At 35.1% G+C, this 24127-nt stretch overlaps 1 protein-coding gene across 2 annotated transcripts; it reads left to right on the top strand.

Moving 5' to 3' along the window:
• Positions 1-19175: 19175 nt before the first annotated feature.
• nr0b1 (nuclear receptor subfamily 0, group B, member 1) lies at positions 19176-21785 on the top strand. 2 transcript variants are annotated; one of them, XM_059538124.1, is made up of 2 exons: positions 19176-19758; positions 20755-21785. In XM_059538124.1, the coding sequence occupies exons 1-2, from the start codon at positions 19296-19298 to the stop codon at positions 20994-20996; spliced, it is 705 nt and encodes a 234-aa protein (XP_059394107.1). In that variant the 5' UTR covers positions 19176-19295; the 3' UTR covers positions 20997-21785. The 2 variants fall into 2 exon arrangements, with proteins under 2 accessions (XP_059394107.1, XP_059394108.1); XM_059538125.1 differs by having other exon boundaries at positions 19176-19848.
• Positions 21786-24127: the final 2342 nt, after the last annotated feature.

The following is a 24127-nucleotide window of genomic DNA, read 5'->3' as shown; positions in this document are numbered from 1 at the left end:
CTGTTGTTATATAGGTAGAGACCCTCACAGAAAGCTCTCCTTCCCTGTTCCTGTCAGAAACTGAGAATCAAAATAGTTGCAATCACCGTAAATAATGATAGCACCATTAACATACATGCTATTTAACAGCATTTAACAACATATCATTTTATATGCCGAACCCAGGAGAGTACCTAGACAAATTTTAAATGCTGACAACTAAACACTATAGTAACTGTTTAGGAGGCAATCTAGTAAAGGACATCATAATGGTAGGCCCTATTCTTGATAATCGATAACTTACCTTTATAGTCATGAACACGTTTTTTAATCGTTTTGTTATTCCTCAACGCTTCAACTGTGCAGAAAAATTCACTTTAAAGATTCACTTTTGATTCCTAAAAATGTGTCAGAAAACAATTTTAAAAACGAAAATGAGTTGAAATGACCATTATAACCAGTAGATGGCAGCAGAGGATGACTCATTAGCTCAGCTGCCATTTCAAGTCTCGATTTTTTATTTTTTCAGTTTGTTTTGTTTTGTTTTTACGTCTTGATTTTGTTTTTATTATAAAATGACCATTATACATTTTTTTTTGGTAATGTTATGTAATGAAGTATGATGTAAAGCAAGTGCAGGAAGTCACAAAGTCTCGTGCCATTTAAAAAATAAATAAATAAATAAATAAAAGTCCAGAAATCAACAACCTAGAAGTGTTATTTTTTTTTAAATATTTAACGAGTTAAGTTGTTTATTAATTAAATAATGCATTAAATATGTTGAAATATTTTCAGATTTCATTTAAAAACTACATTTTTAAAGTTTTGTTTTTAACTGTAGAAGCTGCTAAATATACATTCAGCCAACACAGACTTGTTGCTGATGTAGTTTTGTTACTCTGAATTTAGTCTGCATCACTTAATGCACAGCTCTTGACATTGGCTGGTCAGATGGTTTGTTCACTGTCAATGACTCGCTGAACAATTTAGCAGATTCACTCACATTTACATCACATTATTTACACTGTGTTCGTCATTCCTGAAACAGTGTATGCAAACTTTTGGTCCTCTTAGACAAGCAGAAACTTTCTTGAAATTGTATATGGATTATGTTGAGAAACTTAGCAAAGTGCGCTCCCCTTTGTATTTTGACACAGTTGACTGGAAATGAATGAACCAGGAAGCAACAGTGCATGTAATCCATTACTGCATTGCATAAATGCAGCTTTTGAGGCTATAGTTGTGAGTTGTCTATGTGGTTGCTAAGGTTTTCTGAGTGATTTTTTACATATTGCTATGCGGTTGGTTGCTTGACTGTTCTGAGTGGCTGTTTACTGGCCCAAGTCAAAACTCAAAGAATAAGTAATAATTGCAGTGTCTCCTAATTAAATGTTATATTATGAATATTTAATTGTGATTACAACTGAAGCAAGCACTTTTGAACATATCGCTCTAAATGAACATGCAACAAACATGGCAACAACAAGACAGCTTGTTTAATACTAGCTAATGGCTTTGAAGGTTGTATGTTCATTGGAGGCAGTAAATGTTCTTTGAGGATCCAGATACTCAAACACAAAAGTCCAGCCTCGATCCCTAGGGGATACTTACAATTTCCTTTGGACTTCATTGCCAATCCAGTGAAACCACAAAGACCAGCAGCATGAAGGAAAAAAGGGTATTGAGAAAATAATTCAGAGCGGAAATGTCTTAGCCTTCAACGTGACCCAACAGACCACATCTGGCAAAAAAAAAAAAACCCAAGTGTCTTTTTTATAGGTTCATAAAGTAATTTCCCGAGACATAAGATGATATTAACGCAAAGGTGAGGAGATCAAGGACTGAAGACCTCAAATCAAACCGAAGGACAGCTTTTTCATTCTTCTTTTTCATTCAGTTTTCTTTCTCTCCTCTGTCAAATCGAGCCTTTGACACGCCTGAAAGGAGAAACAGACTCATTAAAATGTTTTTCCCTTATACTGTCAATTTTCTGTTTGCTGGGTCTGTACAATGCATTTGTCCTGAGGGATATATGAGTATATTCAAAGCTGCATGTATAGAAGCACTTTCTTCAAGGAGAATTTAATCAAAACTCTCGCTGTATTTATTTCCATGCCTTCGTTTTTATGAGAGAGTGAAAGAGAGAGAATATGTATAAAGAAAAAAGCCTTTGAATAAAGGCCTATGTAATATCATATCAGTTAATCATGTTACTGTACGCTTCAAAGCCCCCCCTCCGTCGGCGGCCAGCCTTGACCTTGTCCATCCTTATTCATATCCTCAGTTCAGCAAATGAGTTTTATTACAGTTGACAGCTCAGATTCATGTTTCCGAAATGCAGGCAGAGACAAAAGAGAGAGACTATGTTTAGATGTCATGTTTTGGCCTGTGATCCGTCGGTCGGATCAGACAAGTCTGATTCGTGATTTCTTTAAAATGGAAATGAAATCAAAATGGATCATATTCGTTTCTTAATATAAAGTCCTGGTCTTATCATACACGATAAGCCTTTGAAATTAATGTGAACGGACAGCTTCCTCCAGATATATGTAAAGAAATGTTTCCTATTAAGAAGCACAGCTGTTTTCAGCATTGATAATAATAAGAAAAAACATGTTTCTTGAAAATATAAAAATGAAGGATCATGTGAGAGTGGAGTAACGGCTCCTGAAAATTCAGATTTGCCATCAGGGAAAAAAATAAATAAATAAAGATGAAAATATTTTTTGTTTAATTATAATAGTATTTTCTGGTATTATCGTTTTGACATAATTTCTTAAATTACACATTTTAAGTAAATTAATATATTAATACATACAGGTTCACGCCTTCAAGTACAAAATGTAAAGATTGTAAAGAGTGTGTCTGTTTCTACAGTTTACATCTGTGTTTCTTCAGCAACCTTGGAGCACACATTTATTTATAATTACATCAGCAGAAGACACAGCAGAAAATGGAGGAAAAAAGGGAGAAGAAACTGAAGTGTAGATTATCATGCCAGCTGACATTGAGAAGTGCAAGAACAAAGCACACACTTTCTTAGTCAATGAGGACTTCAAGGCTCTCTCCGCATAGTGTTTGACCTTCACTACATAGGGAGGCCTTAAGACAAAGGATTATCCAGGTGTAACTGTTAAATACATCTAGATTTAACTCCAAAAATGTTCCTGCATGCACTTCATCATTAGAGTTCTAGCATATGCATTAACTGCTGACACTTTATTTTGATGGTCCTCCATCAAACATTCTGCCTTTCCATCTGTCAGTAACTTAAATATGACATATCATGAAAATCTGACTTTGTGCTATAATCAGTTCCCTGGTGCATCTACCAACCCAGAAAACATCAAAAAGAACAACTTAGTCTTTTTTTTTTCTGCAAGTTTGTGAAAAGATGAGCTGCTCAGATTTCATTCCCCGTACCCTGACGTAGAAAGGGAATCTTATTATAATTTTACCCCCCCTTAATCTAACCCTAAACCTATATGTAGGTGCAAATCAATGAGAGTTAGTCAACATAGTTATGGTTAGCATAGTGTCTAAAGTGGACTATCAAAAATAAAGTGTAACCCGCTTATATATAAAATTGGTTATAGTGAATGTTTAAAAAAATGAAAAATTTCTGTTATGGAAATTCAAATGACCATATGGTTAAAGCATAGTTTCTCTGCAGTCTTCATCAGTATTTAATTATGTTTACACTTTTACTCTTATACTGATCTTGTCAAGCCCAATGGTTCAACTTTGTTATCAGAACAAAATCATGAACGGTGAAAAAATATATTTATATATTGTTATATTCTATGTTTTTATTTTATGTTTATAATTAATATTTTTTTGTATTAATAAGATTGGTAGGGTTGCATAGCTATCACATACAGTAAGGCATAATTCAAAAATGCAAACTGTTAGCAGTTAGAAAAATCTGAGTTAATAAGAATTATTTCTAAATGCTGGACTGTTCTCATTTCGCTCTGCATATGGAACCTGAAGATTATTATTATTATTATTATTATTTTTAAACCAAGAATAGACCGAAATGAGCCTAAGACTATCCCACGTTTTGAAATGAACTGAAATTAAAATTTCTAATGGTTTTTAAGGATGTTACAATGTTATATTATAATGTTATTGTTGTTTTACTTCCTCCATTCATCTCCATTAACAAACCAACATTTTACAATTACATTCAGTTAGCAATCTATCCCTTTGCGCCACCTGGTGGTAGTTTCGTGAATGATTTTAACAAGCGACTGACTCGCAGTTTACGCCGCGGCCCTACCCATTCTGGTTGTCTACCTACTGAATATGTGACCCTGGACCACACATAACACATCCTGGATTTATATAAAAATTATTTATATAATCTGAAAGCGGAATAAATAAGCTTTCCATTGATCTACATATTGTTAGGATCGGACTATATTTGGCTGAAATACAGCTATTTGAAAATCTGGAATCTGAGGGAGCCAAAAAAATCCAAATACTGAGAAAATCGTCTTTGAAGTTGTCCAAATGAATTCTTACCAATGCATATCAATAATCCAAAGTTACGTTTTAATAACAAAATATCTTCATGGAATATACAAAATATCTTCATGGAACATAATCTTTACTAAATATCCTAATGATTTTTGGCATAAAAGAAAAATTTATTATTTTTTTTGGCTATTGCTAAAAATATACCCCAGCGACTTAAGACTGGTTTTGTGGTCTTGGGTCACACACACACACACACACACACACACACACACACACACACACACACACACACACACACACATATATATATATATATATATATATATATATATATATATATATATATATATATATATATATATATATATATATAGAGAGAGAGAGAGAGAGAGAGAGAGAGAGAGAGAGAGAGAATTATCCTTGTATCTATGATAAATCAACCATTGCTGATGCTAAATTTCATACTGGGCAAAAGTTCACATATTAAGTACCTTTCATTCACACTGACTGGCCACCCTAACAAATTCACCTGTAAAAACAAATCATAGTGTTTCCATACATCATATAAATTCTATTTAATTACTTCTCCGCCCATAATCCTGTCTTCTCTCCTCTCCACAGCAGCATATCTCCACCCATAATTTAGGCTTTTATGTAAACATGACCCTGTTTTACTCACCTGTGAAGGCAACGTATACATGCCCTGTTTAAACAAGCCTTACAAAAGGTGATGAAAGTGTCATAAATCATAGAGAGAGGAGCATTCATCTCTCTGCAAATAGCCTGCTCCCTCCTCCTCTCTCAATTACAACCCTACAGAACATAAATTAATATGTAAAATTGTTGGACCGTGGTGGCAGAGTTGCAGCAGATAAGGTCACAGTTATCAATCTCCAGCAGGCAGAGCGGGACCCACTGACAGATTTTCCACCCGCAGAGATGGCTCGGTGATTGAGAGGCACAGAGCCAGATGAACTGTGGGTAACCTGGCTCATCTACAGTATACCTGAGAACTAGGGAGCAGAAAGACAGAGAGGATGCAGAACGGATTAAACACAGTGAAAGAAAAGATGGAATGAGATCTTTCAAAATCCAAAAATGTAAATTCTGTCATTGTTTGCTTATCTTCATGTCATTCCTGTATGACTGTCTTTCCTCTTTGGAACACAAAACAAGATACGATGGAATCAAAATCGTTTAGGGCCTTATTGTGACTTTCATTGTATTTTTACATATTGCTGAGATACAGGACAAAACCTGCCATTCATTTTGAAAAACGCATTAACCGCAAAGTTTACTTTAACATGTTGTTTCGTTGAGTTTTATACCCCAACCCTAAACCTCCCCCTTACAATAATGCAATAATAATAATTATTGTTTTACAGTGTGACAAAAATTTGCCTATAGCCACAGATGTCTCCCTTCTAGCCTTAACCTGGAAAGGGGGTGGGGAACAGCAGCTCATTTGCATCTAAATACATTCAATTAGATGCAATTAAAGATGCATGTATGAAAACAGTGTGTTTTCTGCTTTCAAGCATATTAAAAAAATTATATAATGGGAGGGGGGGGGGGGGGGGTGCAAGATGGCGGATAGGGAGTAACAGTGGTTTTCATTAGCTCCCGCACCAAACAGCTAATTCCTTGGATAATTTGGATGAACCCTACGATGCAAGATTCAAAATTTGTATCGTGGCCACGAGAAAAACATGTGTTCCCTCAACATAAGAAGTCGTGGCCACAAGAAATGGATGTCTTTCCCTCAACATAACATCTTGAGGCAACGACATGATGTCGTTACCTCAACAAAATGTTCTCATGGCAACGACATAATATGACGTTCCCACGAGTTAATATGACATTCCCACAAATTATTATCTCATGGCCACGACAAATTATCACGTTCCCACGAGATATGATGTCTAAGTGAACCGACCATGTCCTCTCACGGGTATTCTAATAAAAATATACGAATAAAATATAAAAAATATGTATACCATAGTCTTAAATATTAAGATACTGTATTCTAACCCTTGAATCTTGAATCTTTTGGCTGCCTTAAATAGCGCCAAAGTGAGCGATTGAATGTGTTTCTTTCCCTGTTCCTTCAGATTTGCTTTCTGTACTTTTTTTACATACTTTTTGCTGAGTGGTGTGGACAATGTGGGTATGCTTGTTTGCTCCTTGGGTGAGCTGTTTCTGAAAGTGTTCTGTTAGACTTTCTGAACGGAAGGGATGTCTTTTTGGGACTTGAGTTTTCTTTTTATCATGGTTCTTATTATTTTAATCTTATGATCTTGTTACATTTGGTTCCTGAGTTCTGCTGTATGTTCTAATGCCCAGAAATGCATGTTTTTTATTTTTTTGTATATTTGTTTTTCTTCACTATATGTGAAATTTCAGTGCAGAGGACTGTATGGATAAAAAGCTTTAGTTTATCTTTATTCTCTTTTCTATGTACTCATTACACAAAAATGTATTATATAGATGGTTAATAGCAATTTAAGAATTGCTTCATGGAATATACTGGGTTTTCATGGTAAACTTAAAATCCGGAAGGTTTTTGATTGGCTAAGTAAGGAACGTGTTGATTTGGCCCTGTTGAAGGAGACCCATTTGAATGAAAAGGAGCACGCTAGACTAAGACATAAGTGGATTGGTCAAATTTATTTTTCTTCCTTTACAACGAGTAGTAGGGAGTTAGCTATCCTTGTGAATAAAAATGTTAATTTTAAGATTTTAAATAGTGTTAAGGATACACGAGGTTATGTTATTGTTAAAGGGCTATTGTATGGATTTTAAATAGAATATATCTCCGCAAAACTTTTCTCCTGAGCTTCTCACAAAGGCTTTTGATCAGGTTTGATAGATATTGCATAATTTTTTATTATTGTTTGTTGAATCTTTTATTGGATAGACTCCATTCTAAGACTTGCGCTCCCTCTAAGCAATCTAAAAAAATTATCTGCTTTATGAGAAGAGTTAGGTTACACTGATGTCTGGAGTATACTCTTAATCCATTGCGAACATAATTTACATTTTACTCCCCTCCTCAAATTTTTTTTTTTTATGCAATATGTCTCCAGTTGTACTATAAGTAACACTGTTATTTCCTATCATGCTATGGTAACACTGGACATGTTAGTAGGAAGACCTTCAAAATCTACTAAGTGCTGTAGATTAAACACACTATTGCTTAAATATAAAAAGTTTATTTTCCATCTTAAAGGCGACCTATTATTCCCCTTTTCACAATATGTAAAATAAGTCTATGATGTCTCCAGAATAAGAATGTTAAGTTTTACTTCAAAATACTTTACAGATAACTTTTTAATAGCTTGTTAAAATTGGCACTTTTAGGTTATGAGCCAAAATAAACTTCATAAGCCCCACTTGTGATTATGAGCTTGACTAATTCCAGCGGACGAGTTCACATTGCTTTCATATGCAATTTTAACTCCCACTTTCCTGTTCACGATCATTCTGGTAGCACGTGAAAAAGGAGGAAAAAGGAGTGGGTGGATATTTATTATTGGTACTCCAAACCATGATCAGCAACACAGCGCTTGGCTGGCTGCGAGACAGCAACATAATGACATCATATAATTAAGATCAAGGAAACAGCCAAGCGCGCTAAATGACATAAAATTTCAAGATAAACTTGAAAAGTATCAAGAGCATTTCTTCCCCTAGGCTGCTCCTTGTGTGAGGCCCTCCCCTTAATCATCATGCTTTAATGGAAAAAAGTATTTAGTGCCATACATCGTCCACACACAAATAGTAAGTTGAACTGCCATACACACACACTGAGACAGCCAATCCTAGTGTTTCCTCTACATTCCCAGTGTCCCCACAGGATTTTGTGAGACTGTGATGGGTGCACACTGGTTCCTCTAGTCTAGGGGGTTCTGCAAGAATAAGAAAAATTTGTTCATTTTAAATTTAAATACATAAATCTGGTGCATTTTGAGAGCAGAATCAAGTGACTATAAATGAAGAAATATGACTAACTTCCTAACTGAACTCATTTTAACAAACTGAACATAGAAATAAAAGATAAAAAAAATAACAATAAAAAAACAACAGTTCTTAGTCGTATTAAGTGCGAACAGTAAGTGCTCTCTCTATATTTAAAGTGCAAATAGAGATGATGCAGAGCAACACAACCATTTATAGACTACATACTAATAACAACCTAGATATGTTATGTAGCCTAATTTGCGGTGCTGAGCATGCATTCTACAATACAAGATATTAGTTTTGTTAGATACTCTGTAATGAATACTCTTTTGATGTTTCTTATGGGCCAAAGTGGGTCTTTTTGTTTGCGCTGAAGAAAAAAAATTGTCCGGCCAATCCGGGGCCCCTAGGCTGCAGCCAAGGTAAACCTGTCCTTTAATCCGCGCCTGTGTACATCATAAAAGCATTCTGAGATTTGAGAAGTGGTCTGCATCTCCATTGATGCATTAGAGCCACCCCTGTAAAGCTCAACATTCAAATGAATGCATGGCTCAGACAAAATTTTTTTACTCTGAGAAAATGAGAACGAATTATTCACATGGCCTTGGTGATGTGTTTTGTTTGTGTGTTGTCTAGCATTTACTAATTAGGGTCGATTGGAGCCATAAAATATTAAGAAAGCAAGGACCTTTCTGTTATGAATGCTGTGTTTTCATATGGAGGCATCTGAATATTGGTGTAGGTGAATATTTTAATTAATTCCCATTAACTTTTTCTTTTCATAATTCAGTTTTTTTTTTAAAGTGACTACTTAAGTGATATTTACTAAGTGAAATGACTAATTGCAGAATTCTTTATATTTTCTGTACTGTACATATACAAATTGAAATAAAAAAAAATGTTTTGTTTGAGGAATATAAGTGTTTACATTTTGTTCTATAATTATGCATATTCATCCATCCATCCATCCATCCATCCATCTTCTTCCGCTTATCCGAGGCCGGGTCGCGGGGACAGCAGTCTAAGCAGAGATGCCCAGACTTCCCTCTCCCTAGACACTTTCTCCAGCTCTTTCGGGGGGATACCGCATATTCATCTTTATCATTATAATTTAGTTTTTGAATCAGAATCAAATACACTTTTAAAATAAGTCTATTTAAATTTAATATATATATATATATATATATATATATATTTTTTTTTTTCTTCTGTAGAGTGTAAAATATTTTTTTTTTAAATATCTTTACATAGCTCTTTTCCCTTGTTCATGTTGACTATTATGCACCAAACCAAAAGGCGTTATAAAAGCAGTCAATGAAAAATAACCATATAAAGCCTTCTGCATTTTATTTGATATGCAAATTTCTAACTTTTTAGAAAACCTATTGTTTTCTAAACCTATTTCTTTTTTAGCACCCATTTAGATCTTGGATATTTTTATGAGGTAAACTTAAGAATAATTCTTTATTGCTGTCATTTTTAAGATGACCACTTACTGGATTCTTATTAAGATTATGATGAATCATTTACTGGATTATTGCATTGCATTATATGTTTCCCCCACCATGATTATAAATTACAGTGATCATAAACATTTAAATATCATCTTATATTATTGGGAGATATAGGGTGACAACTGATATCTATGCAGTTTTTGAAAGTAGTCTGCTATACAGTTAAATATATTATTGATTTATATTATAACAGATCAGAATTTCATCTCACTTTTCACCATATATATAGCAGCAACTGCACCAAATTGCATACTCAGTAGTCTCTTCCATTAAAAAAAAGAAGAAATTCAAATCAAATTTTGAATATTATTTCATATCAGGCTTTACAGGGTTAAATATACACTGAAGTTTGTATGCATGTCTAACATGTGCCAGGTGCTGTATTTATATATAGATTTACATAAATTACTGAGCGAATGTATGGCTTCAAATGACTTTTATTATACACAAGTGTTGCATTATATTAAATTTTTTGGTCTAAATATCATTTGGCCTTGTCTGAAGATGACATGAAGCAAGTTTTTCTACTTTCAGTTCATCAAGTGAATTGAGTTTCCATTGTTGCATCTTCAGTTAGAAAGACAAGGCCAAGGCCAAGCTTTCAATGCCTTATACCAAGACCTAGAGCAGCAGAAAAAGGCTCCAATAATCATTTTTTCCAAAGAGCCACACAAAAGCCAGAAGAAGGGCATGCAATGCGCACTCGATAAGGCCTCTGGGTTGTGCAAAGGAAGAAAAGGTCCATTTACTCAACTTTGAATTGACAGTTCCTTCTTGTGTACACACTCGCATACAAACACAACACATCACTCAACCTGTGCGGTCCCAGCGCTAACCCTGGCGGTCCATTAAAGGGCGGAAGCCATCAGGCCAGGTCGTTAAGCCATTGGACATGTGGGTGCCGGCCGAAGTGTGTTAGTGGTTGAGGAAGGGACATGTGTGTTTGGCATCTGTTCCTTTATGTTCTGTGAACAGAGCGACCTTGTGCTTGTATGCCTGTGTGCTGACCTTGAGCTAGGCTGAAACAGCAGACACTGCTGCTTCTGAACGACCCTGAAAACTAGTGTGTGGGTAAGTGCATGTGTATATGAGAAAGAGAGAGAGAGAGAGAGAGAGAGAGAGAGAGAGAGTACTGAGAGAAATATCAGAGCAGCTTTCAAGCTCCTAGCTTTCAGAGAAACATTTTCAATGTCTCAGGGTTGCAGTAAACTTCCAACAATCACACTAAGAGTAAACCTGTTCACATCTTTATCACACTGCAACATTCATAACACTACACTATACAGTAGTAGTGGTTCTCAACTGGTGAATCATGACCCAGAACTGGGTTACTTGTCTGTTCTGATGGGGCTATGAATGACAGGATTAAAAAAAAATACAGCATAATCATGCTTACTTATAGGATAGAAGGAAGAAAATGCTTTATAAATACATTTTGCAAATTGTTAGGCCTGTGCAGTTCATGGTAATATGACAGGTTTTTTCTATGTATTCATTTATTTAAAAAATGCAAATCATATATATATATATATTTGTTAATTTAAAAATGTATCAAAAATGTTGGGATGATGCATCTGTCCTGAACTATGTAATAAAATAAATAAATACAGATAATAAAAAAATACAAATCATTGTTTTGCAAGAAAATGTTATATCATTATTTCTGTTTTAATTTTTTTATTAATTTAATGTGTTTCTTGCCATTTCTTTCTTTTTTTTTTCTTTTTTTTTGTGTGATATCATGGGGAAAAATATTATGTACTTTGGCATCATCAATATTTTAACAAAACTGCTTTACTGCTTATTAAAATTTGAAAAACTTTGTAAAAAGATATTTAAAAAAATAAATATATATATATAAATGTATTTCTCATCTATTCAAGGTGTTTTAGATCACTAGATTTTAAATTCTTTTTTAATGAACAAGATTTATAATTCATTTTCTTTACTGTGGATACTCTTATAAATAATTGACCCGATACATATAAATAATAGCACATTTCAAAATATAAAATTATAAATAAATTATTTGAGATTTTTGCACGATGGCTATCCTTGTTCTGTGCATCAGGTTCCCCATCAATCTCTTTGAGATCTTGCCCTGAACATCCCTGTGATCGTCTTATCTCTCCTCTACTCACATTACTCATGTCGTGTTCGGAAGCGCAGTGACTGACAGCACTGACCTCTTATCAGTGTCGGTAAAGGAGGAGGCGACCAAAGTGCTACTGGTCTTTTACGGTCACTGACCTCTAGAGTAACGCTCTTTTTGCACAGCAACTGCACCTCGCAGGTTAGCCAGCCAAGACAAACAAAGCGAAGGGCTACAGTTTATTTATTTGCCTAGAATAATGACAGGCTAATGGACAGAGGTCAATGCTCAATGCTTTGATCGCATTAATGAGGTTGTAGGAAGTTGTACCTCATGGGGTGAGAGAGGCATGAAAAAGAACCTGTACAGAACAGTACATTGATTTCATACAACAGTTGTATAAATAAGTACCTAATATTGAGTGACTGAAGCCTGGTTCAGACTACACATTAGCTACTTTTGTTGGTTATGACAGTCACTCCTTGCGTTCCATTCAGAAGGGCTCATCCCCATGTCCCACCCCTTCAAAGGGTTTGCCCTCCACAGTCCACAGTGAGAGCTTTTTCTTGAAATGCCCTTCTGCGTCATTATCCCGTGCCCACACGGAGGCGCCGTCATCATGGAAAGAATCAGCGCAAAGAATCACGGGGGCCTGAAGTATCCATTATTTATACCCTTCAAAAACCTTCATTCCAAAGGGCCCTTGAGCACTTCAGTTGGGACCGACCCTTCAATATTGCAGCAATAATTGTTTCCACTCATTGAAATGTCCGAAATTTTATTTGACAGTTCTGACTTTGTTTTCTTGCAGTTGTGAGTTCATATCTCACTGTTCTGAGTTTATATCTCTCAGTTCCGGGTTTTTTTTTTTTTTTTTTTTTTTTTTTTTCAAAATTACAAAGAAAAAAAACTGAATTGTGAGATTTTTTAAATTTATTTATCTCATGTTGGTAAACGAGCTTGTATACATGTGAGTGACAGAAACAGTAAAAGAATGAACTGAATAGAAATATGAAAAATATAACTATAAAAAATATATAAACTTTGTAAATAAAAGATGCATACAGACTTAAATCATGTGGCTTGTGGAGAAGTAGTAAGGAGCAGTGCTCCAATATCAGAATGTGACATTTTAATATCTTGTAAAACTATGACCTTGAAATGGCCAGGTATGCTTCAGCATATCTGACTTAATTTATATTTTTTTATATTAATTTATATAATTTCTAGACTGGGAAGGGTGTTCATTATTCCTGGAAACCTTAAAAACGCTTAATTTACAAATTTTTACTGTTAATACACTGATTGTGGTAAGAAGCACCATCATACAGTCCCTTTTTAGTAACCTTCACTGTATTATTGCCTTTTAGCTTTGCTATCTAAACCAGACCCATTTGTCAATCTAAAGATAAGGCATGAGTAAATACAACATTACGTCTTTAATTTAGCACATAACACTGAATGAGTCATCAATATTTTTAGTCTATTTTCCTGTAAGAGAACAGCTTAACTTTTAAATGCAAGTAAATGCTAAAAGTAAATATTTTTTTGGGAAAAGAATGACTTCCAGTCTGTTGCTTGTCTGATATAGTGGAAAGGCATCTTGACATGTTTCTTTTTCATGACACAACAATATTTTTAGGAGGATACATTTTATGGCCTCAAAGTTGACACATAAACTAAAAGCTACAAAATTAAAATTTTGAAATCATTTATTTAAAATAAAATAAAATAGCATGATGTAGTGATTTATCAGATTATCAGGCTCACTATGTGTGTTGTTGCCTAAATTAATTGCTGGCAGTCCTCCATGCCGAATATCAAGGGGTTTGAGATTTGGACTTTGACAAGGTCATTTGAAAACATTCATTCAATTCAGTGCCAACAGTTGAGTTAATGTGCTTGTGTACTTTGGGTCATTGTCCTGTTTCATGGCACAACTGCTTCAGCTGAAGATCTCACCTCTCTCTTTCAGGTTGAGATCATGGTCCAGGTGATGACTGCAAGGTGACTGGTTTCTCTGGCTGCAAAACAAGCCAAAATGTCACCCCTCTGCCAAAATGCATGTCATTTGGAATGAGGTTATTGTGTTGAATAGTGTATCATTTTACCAAACATGCCCTTTTGCACATGGACCAAACATCCCCAAAGTCTTGATTTCCCTTGATTTTTCTTGATTTCTTGATATCTTGTGGCTTGTTTAAAGCAACTTTGCAAATCTAAGCCATGCTGTGTCGCATTATTGCATTTGGTTTTAAATAATGATTATTATTTCAAAATGAATAAATTGTAAACTTAACAACTGAACTTCATTCAATGATAATCTAATATAATTTGAGTATTTATGCGCAAATCATTTTGTAAACCTTTATAAAGCAGCATGGCCCCAGCTAGTTTTGCCTAAAACATGCTCAACCCATGTTCAGAGGTCGCATTTGAAGGCTGCATAGGCCTACATCATCGGGGTAGTATCTTTTAAGAAAAGTAACTGTTAAATTGCAAAGTAAAAAATAAATTACAGTACAGCATTTAACACATCACAAGAAATAATAGTCAGTTTTATTATAGTTACTTTTCCTTGATGACATATGCAGCCTACTAATGCGAGTTTCATGAGTTTTGTTACGGACCTGATTTGTCAGCAATATTTTAAATTTGAAGTTAATTTTTGTGTAAATCTATTATTTTTGTGTTAAAACATAGATTTCACGCACAATTATGGAAACAACCCATTCTCTACTGGTCTCTCATAATTGTAGTTTAAAAATATTGAGTTTGTTTGAGGGCTTTTGTCACACACACACACACACACACACACACACATTGGTGAACATGCACAGTAGCACATCAAATGAATTTCCTCTCCCATACCTCGTACAGCCACAGACAGAATGACAGAAGCCCTTGAGAAAAGCAGTATTCAATTTGTAACTCTCTTCGACACAAGGCCATATCACTTTATGGGTAAAGTCATAGAGGCAGGCAGGAAGAAATTCAAGTTAGTTACTATAGTAACAGACAGAACTTCTCATAACACAACGAGGCAAGAAGAACAATTTGCCCAAAAAAAGTTGGATGTTTTTTTTTCTTCTGTTTTTAAAAACAAACTTGGTCTTTTTCTTTTCATTGTTTGTGAAAGAACACAAGGCTTCACTGTTTTTTTAAGTGTTGTATCATTAATTATTCCATGAGAATTATTCATCAGAACTGTACAAGGCAATGCTGTAGTATTGAAAAGTATACAAACTTGCAAACAGAGGGAAAACGATAGAAGAAGGCAAAAAGAAAGACCTTTTTCATAGTCTTCAAGGTTGCTGTTGCGGAGTTGAGCCAAATTCTTATTCTCATTGGGTCATGACAACCTGGTGGGCTGTTTCTGTATTCTGTTTGTGCATGTCTGTAAAAGGGAGGCTGATCTAGACTGGATTTAGTTACCACAAAGACATTTATGTAAACATTGTTAGTTTTTTTTTTTTTTTACATTATTCATGTGAAAATCCATAAATAGAACACATGCATTAAAATATAATTCAAATACACTACTATAAATATACTTTACTTTACTGTAACTATAACTATACAATATAAAATATAATATTACATAATTCTGAAATTATAATCAGTAGGCCCTATAGTTGTATAGACACTAGACTCAAAAAACATTGGAATTCAAATGCAGCTTTTTATGTTTGTTGATGCACTTAATAAGGCTCACAATTGTGGTTATGAAGTCTTGGAACAGTGAACGTAACAGTTCCTGAATACTTCTTTTTTTATGATGATTTCATGACTTTTCTTTTTTTTCAGGAATGATGGAATTAATAAAAGTTTCACCAGCCACCAATCAATAAAAAGCAGATAAACGTGAAGTTTTAATGTTTGAAATGCGAAAATATTTATCAACATCATAATCCACAGATAAGAGTCCATGAAATTAGCTTGTAGTCTAAAGGGAAAATAATTATTTTAGCAGAAGCACAGATGTGAGCACATGGAGGGAGAGAGAGAGAGAGAGAGAGAGAGGGAGAGAGAGAGAGAGAGAGAGAGAGAGAGAGAGAGAGAGAGAGAGAGAGAGAGAGAGAGAGAGAGGACACAAATCATCCAGCATGACCATGACCTTGCAATGAAGGGAGACATGATTGGAAATGCAGTAAGTCTGACTTTTGATAAAAATCGAAAATTTTAACACAAGCAGGATACTTTGATGGTCAGTCTTTCATTTGAAGTGTACTGTACAGCATATGGATTTACTAAACAGCTGAAATGAAAAATTCAGTCATTATTTACTCACCTTCAAGATATTTCAAATTTAGCAATAGTTTTAACAATAGCTTTGTGTGAGAAACAAACTTTAGGGTAACCACTAATTTGTAATTATATAAATTTAAAAGAAAGATATTATTATATGGCATTGTTAATTAAGAAGGTGATGCTTATACTAGTACACTCTAAGATAATAGACGATGTCCATTTAGAAAATGATTAGAATAATTTTTGGTAAAATTTATGGACATTTCCAACTATAAAACACAATACAATGCAATACACAATTCAAAACACAGGCAAAACACAAGAGAAAAATCAGTGAGGGAAGATCCTTCATATTAATATGGTATATTGTATTGCATTTTTGTATGTGTAGGCTGTCTGAATCAGTGTTTGCTAAAAAAGTTGAAGGCTAGTCACTTTAAGGGTCAGTGGTCTCAAAGTCATGCTCATATTCACACTAAACTCAGAAAGAAGCTTTCCACAGCAACCAATGAATCAACATTTAGCTGGCACTGAAATTCAGTTTAATTCATGCTCTCAGTTCATGACTGACGAAAGTGAACAAGATCAGGCATAATAATGCAGTTGAATATGAATAAAATTACATTTTACAGATCAAACATTCCAGCTAGTAAAAGACCACTAAAAATGATTTTGAAAAATCTGAAAGTTTGTATTGTATTCATTGTGTTCTCAGACAATAGACATTACATTCACAGTCAGGTACTACATTGTTATTTTATGCGATTATTTCATCCTTGACGTTTCTAAAATTAAACAGTGACATGTAAACACCAGCCTTGTGATTATAGTTATCTGGAACAACTCCTCTGATGTTGGTCCTACAGTTACTGAGGATGTTGTTGACGTGAGCTTTGGCCCTCAAACTCACTAAACAGAACATAACTAAGAGCCTTCATCCAAGATAAGGCTCAAGTTCCACAGATGAGGACAGGTAGGTGAAGAACATTTGCACATTAGACCTGTTGACCTTGAACAGATGCTGAGTTGGATGCATAATTGTGTGTGAGTATAGTATGTGTTTGTTGCTTCTTTGGGGGGAGGGGGGGGGGTGTTAGAGAAGGCTGTGAAGGCTGTTTATTTGACATTGGCCTTGATGTAAATGGTAAAACACTTTTTTTTTTCAAATAGATCAATTGTGCGAGTTGTCTCTCACTGCACAATATTCTAATGCTTTTCATCACTTCCACCATAGACTTGTCCTTCAGCTATTCAGCATTAGTAGTGGCGCCTTGATATGACTTTCCATACAGGCTGCAAATCAATATGCTTTTATATTCTTCTTCAGTAGAGCAATGACATCAGTACACCCCCGTCTGCCTCAGACAAAACTGGTAAACAGTGCACAATACAGGTGACCCTGGACTTTAATAACAAAACAAAAATAATAAATTATCACAAGTGCTTTGGAGTGAAGTGGTCTGTACACACACACACACACACACACACACACAAGTTACTGTAAAACTGTCAAACCAGACAAGGCTATACTGGGGCAGATGCCAGAAAAGGAGGTAGCGCCAACTGTCACCTGTCATTGTGCTCAGAAATGAATAGATTAATACCTTTAGGCAAAACATTGACATTCTATAAAAATGTTTGGTAGTACAGTCTGGAAACAGGTCAGTCGTGGTCAGATTAGTGCATGAAGTGTCTTTGTGTAATCCAGATTTTTTTGTTGTTTTTTTTGTTGTTAACAGATTTCACAACTTATTTATTTATTAATCTTTTGGGCATAATCATTTACTTTAATTTAGGGACCGGTAGAATTAATATCATTAAAGTAATTTATAAAAGGTTGCCAGATTTGATAAAATATATCTTCTTTCTTTTTCAAAGAGAATCAGATTTTCTCTAGCTCCAAATTCTTGATAACATATCTCACTAGATTGAGGTGTGTAGGTGCAGCTTTCTGTTTCCAGAAATAAATGTAATTTTATAAATAATTAAATAATATAAAATTAATTATTTACACACACACATACAGTACAGACCAAAAGTTTGAGATGGTTTGGGGTGAGCTGGACCGCAGACAAAAGGCAAAAGGGCCAACAAGTGCTAAGCATCTCTCGGGGAACTCCTTCAAAACCATTTCAGGTGACTACCTCTTGAAGCTCATCAAAAGAATGCCAAGAGTGTGCAAAGCAGTAATCAAAGCAAAAGGTGCTACTTTGAAGAACCTAGAATATGACATTTTCAGTTGTTTCACACTTTTTTGTTATGTATATAATTCCATATATAATTCCACGTGTTAATTCATAGTTTTGATGCCTTCAGTGTGAATCTACAATATTCATAGTCATGAAAATAAAGAAAACTCTTTGAATGTAAAGGTGTGTCCAAACTTTTGGTCTGTACTGTATATATGTATGTATGTATGTATTTAAGTGCAGTTGCTAATATTTATATGGCCAAAAAGTAAGATAAAATTCTGGTAGATGTTTAAATGCTTAGTTCTGTGATCAAAGCTCTGTAGTTTTTATTATGGGGGTGAAACATAACACACCACAATACAATGAGAGATGTACAAATAAATGTTTCACTAAAGCCTGATGTATCATATTTGATACTCACAATTCATTATGATGTTTCTTAAAATTATTTACTATAAAGTTTACCTTCTAAAAAAATATAAACTAGCCGTAAGATTACACAAGTAGAAGGTGTACAACAAAATTTAAACCAATGTTGTGATTATGTTGATAATTTAATAAATAGGCAATTGTACTACTTGCGTTCACGATTTGGCACCTGATTTGGCAAAACCACACATCACTACAGGGACTAGAGCGCTCCCTATGTGTGCATCAGAGAGAGAGAGAGACAGTGGGAGGCGTCCTGCGCTCTTTAAAAACTCTAAACTATTTGGCATTTGGGTGGATGATAACACAGACCTCAGCCGTGCATGGACATCTCCAAGCGTAAAGCTCATAACGGTTTCAGCAACGAAACTTAACAGTCCCCGCAACACCAGGAGGATGGCGTACTTTGACAGCAGCTGCCACTGCAGCAGCGAAAGGCGACAGAACAGCATCTTGTACAGCATTTTAAAGAACGACAGTCAGTCTGCGCAACTTGGGAACCAGCCGAGGACCCCTAGGTTAGCCTTGTCCATGCGCGCGTGTGCCTGCGGCTCCAAGAGGAAGGTGTCTCTCCGCTCTCCTCAGACCACATGCAAAGCCGCCTCCGCGGTCCTGGTCAAGACCCTGAAGTTCGTGAAGAACGTGCCGTGTTTCCGGGAGCTGCCGGTGGATGACCAGCACACGCTGGTGCGGAGCAGCTGGGCGCCACTACTGGTGCTCGGTATGGCGCAGGACAGGATCGACTTCGAGACTTCGGAGACACAAGAAACCAGCATGCTGCAGCGGATATTAACGAGCGGACAGGACAAGCAGGACAGCCAGAGTGGTAACGGCGGAGTGGCGTTGACCGACGTTCAGTGTATTAAAATGTTTCTGCGGAAATGCTGGGGACTGGACATAAGCACTAAGGAGTACGCGTACTTAAAAGGGGCGATTCTCTTCAATCCAGGTGAAACTCACTTGCTACACTGTCACACCTGAATTAGGACACTTCCTAGATGCCGTTAAAAATAACCGGTTTTACTATGACTCACTCTGAAATTAATTTATAAATATTCAGAACAACAACAATAAAAAAAATAATAAAACCCGAATTAAGAGAGTTGGTAGTTGCTTTTAACTGCTTTAAATTTCAGTCACAATATAGCCTAATAATTAATAATAATTAATAATAATAATACCCAAATTAGAAATGTTCATATTTCCTTTTAACTGCTTTAAATTTCAATCACATTGTAGCCTTATAATTAAATATATCAATAATAATAATACCCAAATTAGAACTGTTCATATTTCCTTTTAACTGCTTTAAATTTGAATCACATTGTAATAATTAATATGAACAATATTAATAATAATCATAATGCATACATTCATGCAAACATGCATACATACGTACCTAAATTACATTTCATAGTTGCTTTTGACTTTAACTGGCTTAAATTGAGATCAAATTGCAATTAATAATATTTATAAGCATTAACTGAATAATAAATATAATGACCATAATACACACAGCTAGAGAATATCAATATTTAAAAATAGTGCTTAGTTTTGCTTAAGCTGCTTTTAATGTCCCATTGAATTATTATCGAATCATATTGTAATATGAATTATATAGTATATTTATACTTCTATAAATAATTATAAATACTTCTAATATACTTCTAATAAATATTGTCATTACTATAATATGTAAATAATAATAATAATGTTGGGGTATGTAACAGATCAGTAATTCAGATATGAATATATGACATATATGTGTCTTTGTTTATCGAAACATATCTTTTCACATCATCAAGTTCTTTCTGGTACAGTATATAACAAATCTCTTTCCATCTCTTGTTCCTAGATGTTGCAGGGCTGCAGTGTCAACACTACATCCAGGCCCTGCAGAGCGAGGCGAACCAGGCACTTAATGAATATGTCAAAATGATTCACCGCGGGGACAGTGCAAGATTTGCCAAACTCTTCCTCGCCCTCTCCATGCTGAGATCCATCAACGCCAACGTGGTGGCCGGTCTCTTCTTCAAACCGGTCATTGGCGCTGTCAACATGGAGGAACTTCTTCTGGAGATGTTTTATGGAAAGTAAACTCTAATGCGAATGCCCGGACAGAATGATCAACTTTGGAATGAGTGGCAGTCAGCAGTGAATGGACAGATTTTGAAAAATGACTGACTCCTTTTTACACATGCTATTTTTGTACGATATATAAGAGCTCTCTTTTTGCCTTCTGAGTTGAACTCATCGCTGAATCCAAAGTTGATGAGAGTGTTTTTTTTCCATTTGGGGAAAGAGCTTTATAACTTTGTCCTGATTGTGCAGTTTGTTCGTTTTTTCTTTACTTGCTTTCCTGTGATGTCATGCAGCTTTCTGATGAATGTTATTTGATTCTCTGTGACACTTTGTATTTAACGTTCATTAAGAAATCATTAACAAGCATTTATTAATATGTATTGCATTTGAATATATAGGCTACATTGAAATATATATTATATTTGATTTAAATAATATACTACTTTTAATAATAATAATAATATCTCAATCTTTCATGACATCTATTTGAATACAAATAAACTAATGACCTGTTTTGCATTTTATAATAATTTTTATTTGTAATAAGTTGGGTTGGTATTTTTAATGAAAGTTATTATAAAATATAAACTATATTTGAATATTAGAAAGTATTGTACATTTTTGTTATGCAATGACATAATGAAACACTCCTACACATTTCCAACAACATGATTGACAGGTAGCCTATGTATTTTTTGCTTTACAGTAAACGTACTATTACAAAAAAACAAGTCAAAATGACGACAGACTTAAGCACAAATACAAAACAGATGTAAAAATAAAAAATAATTTAATAGGAAATAATTGATTGTGGCATTGTTCTTATTTCAATTTAGTTTACCAAACCACTGCATGTTTTGTCGATACCCCAGTAGGTGGCGACAAATTACTGTCTTAATGAGTGAGTCATAACCATTTATTCAAACGATTTGTTCAGAAAAAGTGAATAGCCTATATCACTGCATCATTCATTTAACTTATTCAAATTCACTTGGATATATAACAATGAATGCCTCTAAGTGTGAGTCACTGAATTAATTTAACTGATTCTTTCAAAAACACTGATTCATTCAGAAGCGAATGGTGCTTTAATGGTTCATCCTTCTTTGACGTTGAAACATTTTCTGGAGTGGAGATGTCATTAGCGAATCATTTGCATCCTGTCTGCTCAGTGAGTCGAATTGTGGATGTATGGATCAGACCGCCAGAAATAAGTTGAACCAGGTAAGCGTCTTTCACCTCTTCAACCTTACAGCAAATATAATGAGGATGAATAACTAGGCCCTCTGTGTGTATTTATGAAGACCTTGTAGGGTGGGAGGGAGGAGATTATATATGACAGTTGAGACGAGGAGTCCTCGTTTATTCATCCTGCTTTCCAATATGCTGTCATCAAATGTATTTTTAATGAGTCGGACTAACTTTGGCGGCCAGTTCTTGAAGGTCGCGGTGACCCCATTTCTTTCTCTGTAACCATGCAGCTAAGCATGCGTCACATATTCACCTTATGCATGGAGTTGTGGCTCTGTAGCTTTATTCATGCCACAAGGTTAGTCTGGTATTAGAAAGCGCTTTTCTAATCATTGCTGGACCTTGTTGGAGCATAAAAGTATAGAAAAACATGTGAAAGATATCTATTATAGTGCATTGAAAGGCCCTTGTACAATAAAACAAAATAAACATAATTAGACAAAAATCTGAAAGTGTTGCTCTGCCTGCTTCTCATATAAAATAAAAATACAGACACTACAAATGTCTAATGGTTGTTTTGAAGACAACTGTCTAGCCAGTCATAGCTGAACCAGGGACAGGTGAGATAGAAGAGAAGAGAGCTTGTCATGGTGGGCTGATGGGTATAGCTTCAAAACTTTACGGTTGAACCACTGATATCAGGGCTATTTTAACGATGTCCTCGCTACCTTTCTGGACCTTGAATGTTGTAGCAGTGTTGCTGTCAATACAGGGTTAAAAAGCTCTTGGATTTCATCAAAAATATTTAAATTTGTGTTCCAAAGCTGAATGAAGGTCTTTTGAGTTTGGAACAACATGAGGGTGAGTAATTAATGACAGAATTTCCATTTTCGGGTGAACTAACCCTTTATTATTTTTTATACAGCGAGTACATCTAAATTGATCAAAAGTGACACTTCTACATTGGAAATTTCCATTCATCAAAGAATCCTAAAAAAAAGCAACACTGTTTACACAAAAATATTAAGCAGCACAACTGTTTTTAACAGTGTATGGTAATTCAAATATGTTTCCTGTAGTCACACATTTGACGTCGAATAGCCTACCGTTGGTTCTCATGTATCACCATTGCCACTGATGTCAAACTTGGCTACTCATTTAGAATATTTCTTAAAGGTCCCGTTCTTCATGATCCCATGTTTTAAACTTCAGTTTGTGTGTAATGTTGTTGTTATAATGTTGAGTATAAATCATATCTGTAAAATTCTAAAGCTCAAAGTTCAATGCCAAGCGAGATATTTTAACAGAATTCACCTACAAAAAACGACCCGTTTGGACTACATCCCTCTAGTTCCTGCAGTAATGACGTCACTAAAACAGTTTTTTGACTAACCTCCGCCCACATGAATACACAAAAAGGGGGCGTGGTCTTGGTGCGCTCCGATGGAGAAGAGGAAGAGCTGCGTTTGTGTTTGTCGCCATGTCGTCGAAACGCTGTTATTTTCATCTCGGAGTCCAATCATCTTTGTTTGGGCTTCCCAGGGATGCTGTACTTGGAGATTAATGGTTACAATTTATGTTTAACTCGGTTCCCTAAAATTATAATCCACATGTAAAACTATGTGCAGCACATTTTGCTGAGGACAGCTTTCTCAATCTGAATCAGTTTAATGCCGGATTCGCACAAAGATTATTCTTGAAAGATGGAGCAGTTCCCTCTTTGTCTGGAGAAGGCGTTGTTTATGGACCACAACCGGTAAGTGTATTTTATTATTTAAGTTGGTGCGTTTAACAGTTTCTGTAACTTATTACACAAAGGGCAACGCTGTTTAGCTTTGTTAACTAGATGGTAGGGCTGTGCAAAAAAATCGAATGCGATTTTCATGCGCATCTCGTCAGTAAGAACGCTCCTGTGATTATAAGTACATCTCCAGCAATTTTCAAAACAAATCCTG

Source organism: Carassius carassius, chromosome 44 (assembly GCF_963082965.1).
Source record: "Carassius carassius chromosome 44, fCarCar2.1, whole genome shotgun sequence".
NCBI lineage: Eukaryota > Metazoa > Chordata > Actinopteri > Cypriniformes > Cyprinidae > Carassius > Carassius carassius.
Note: the sequence above shows the minus strand (reverse complement) of the source record. Positions and strands in the feature narration are given on the sequence as shown.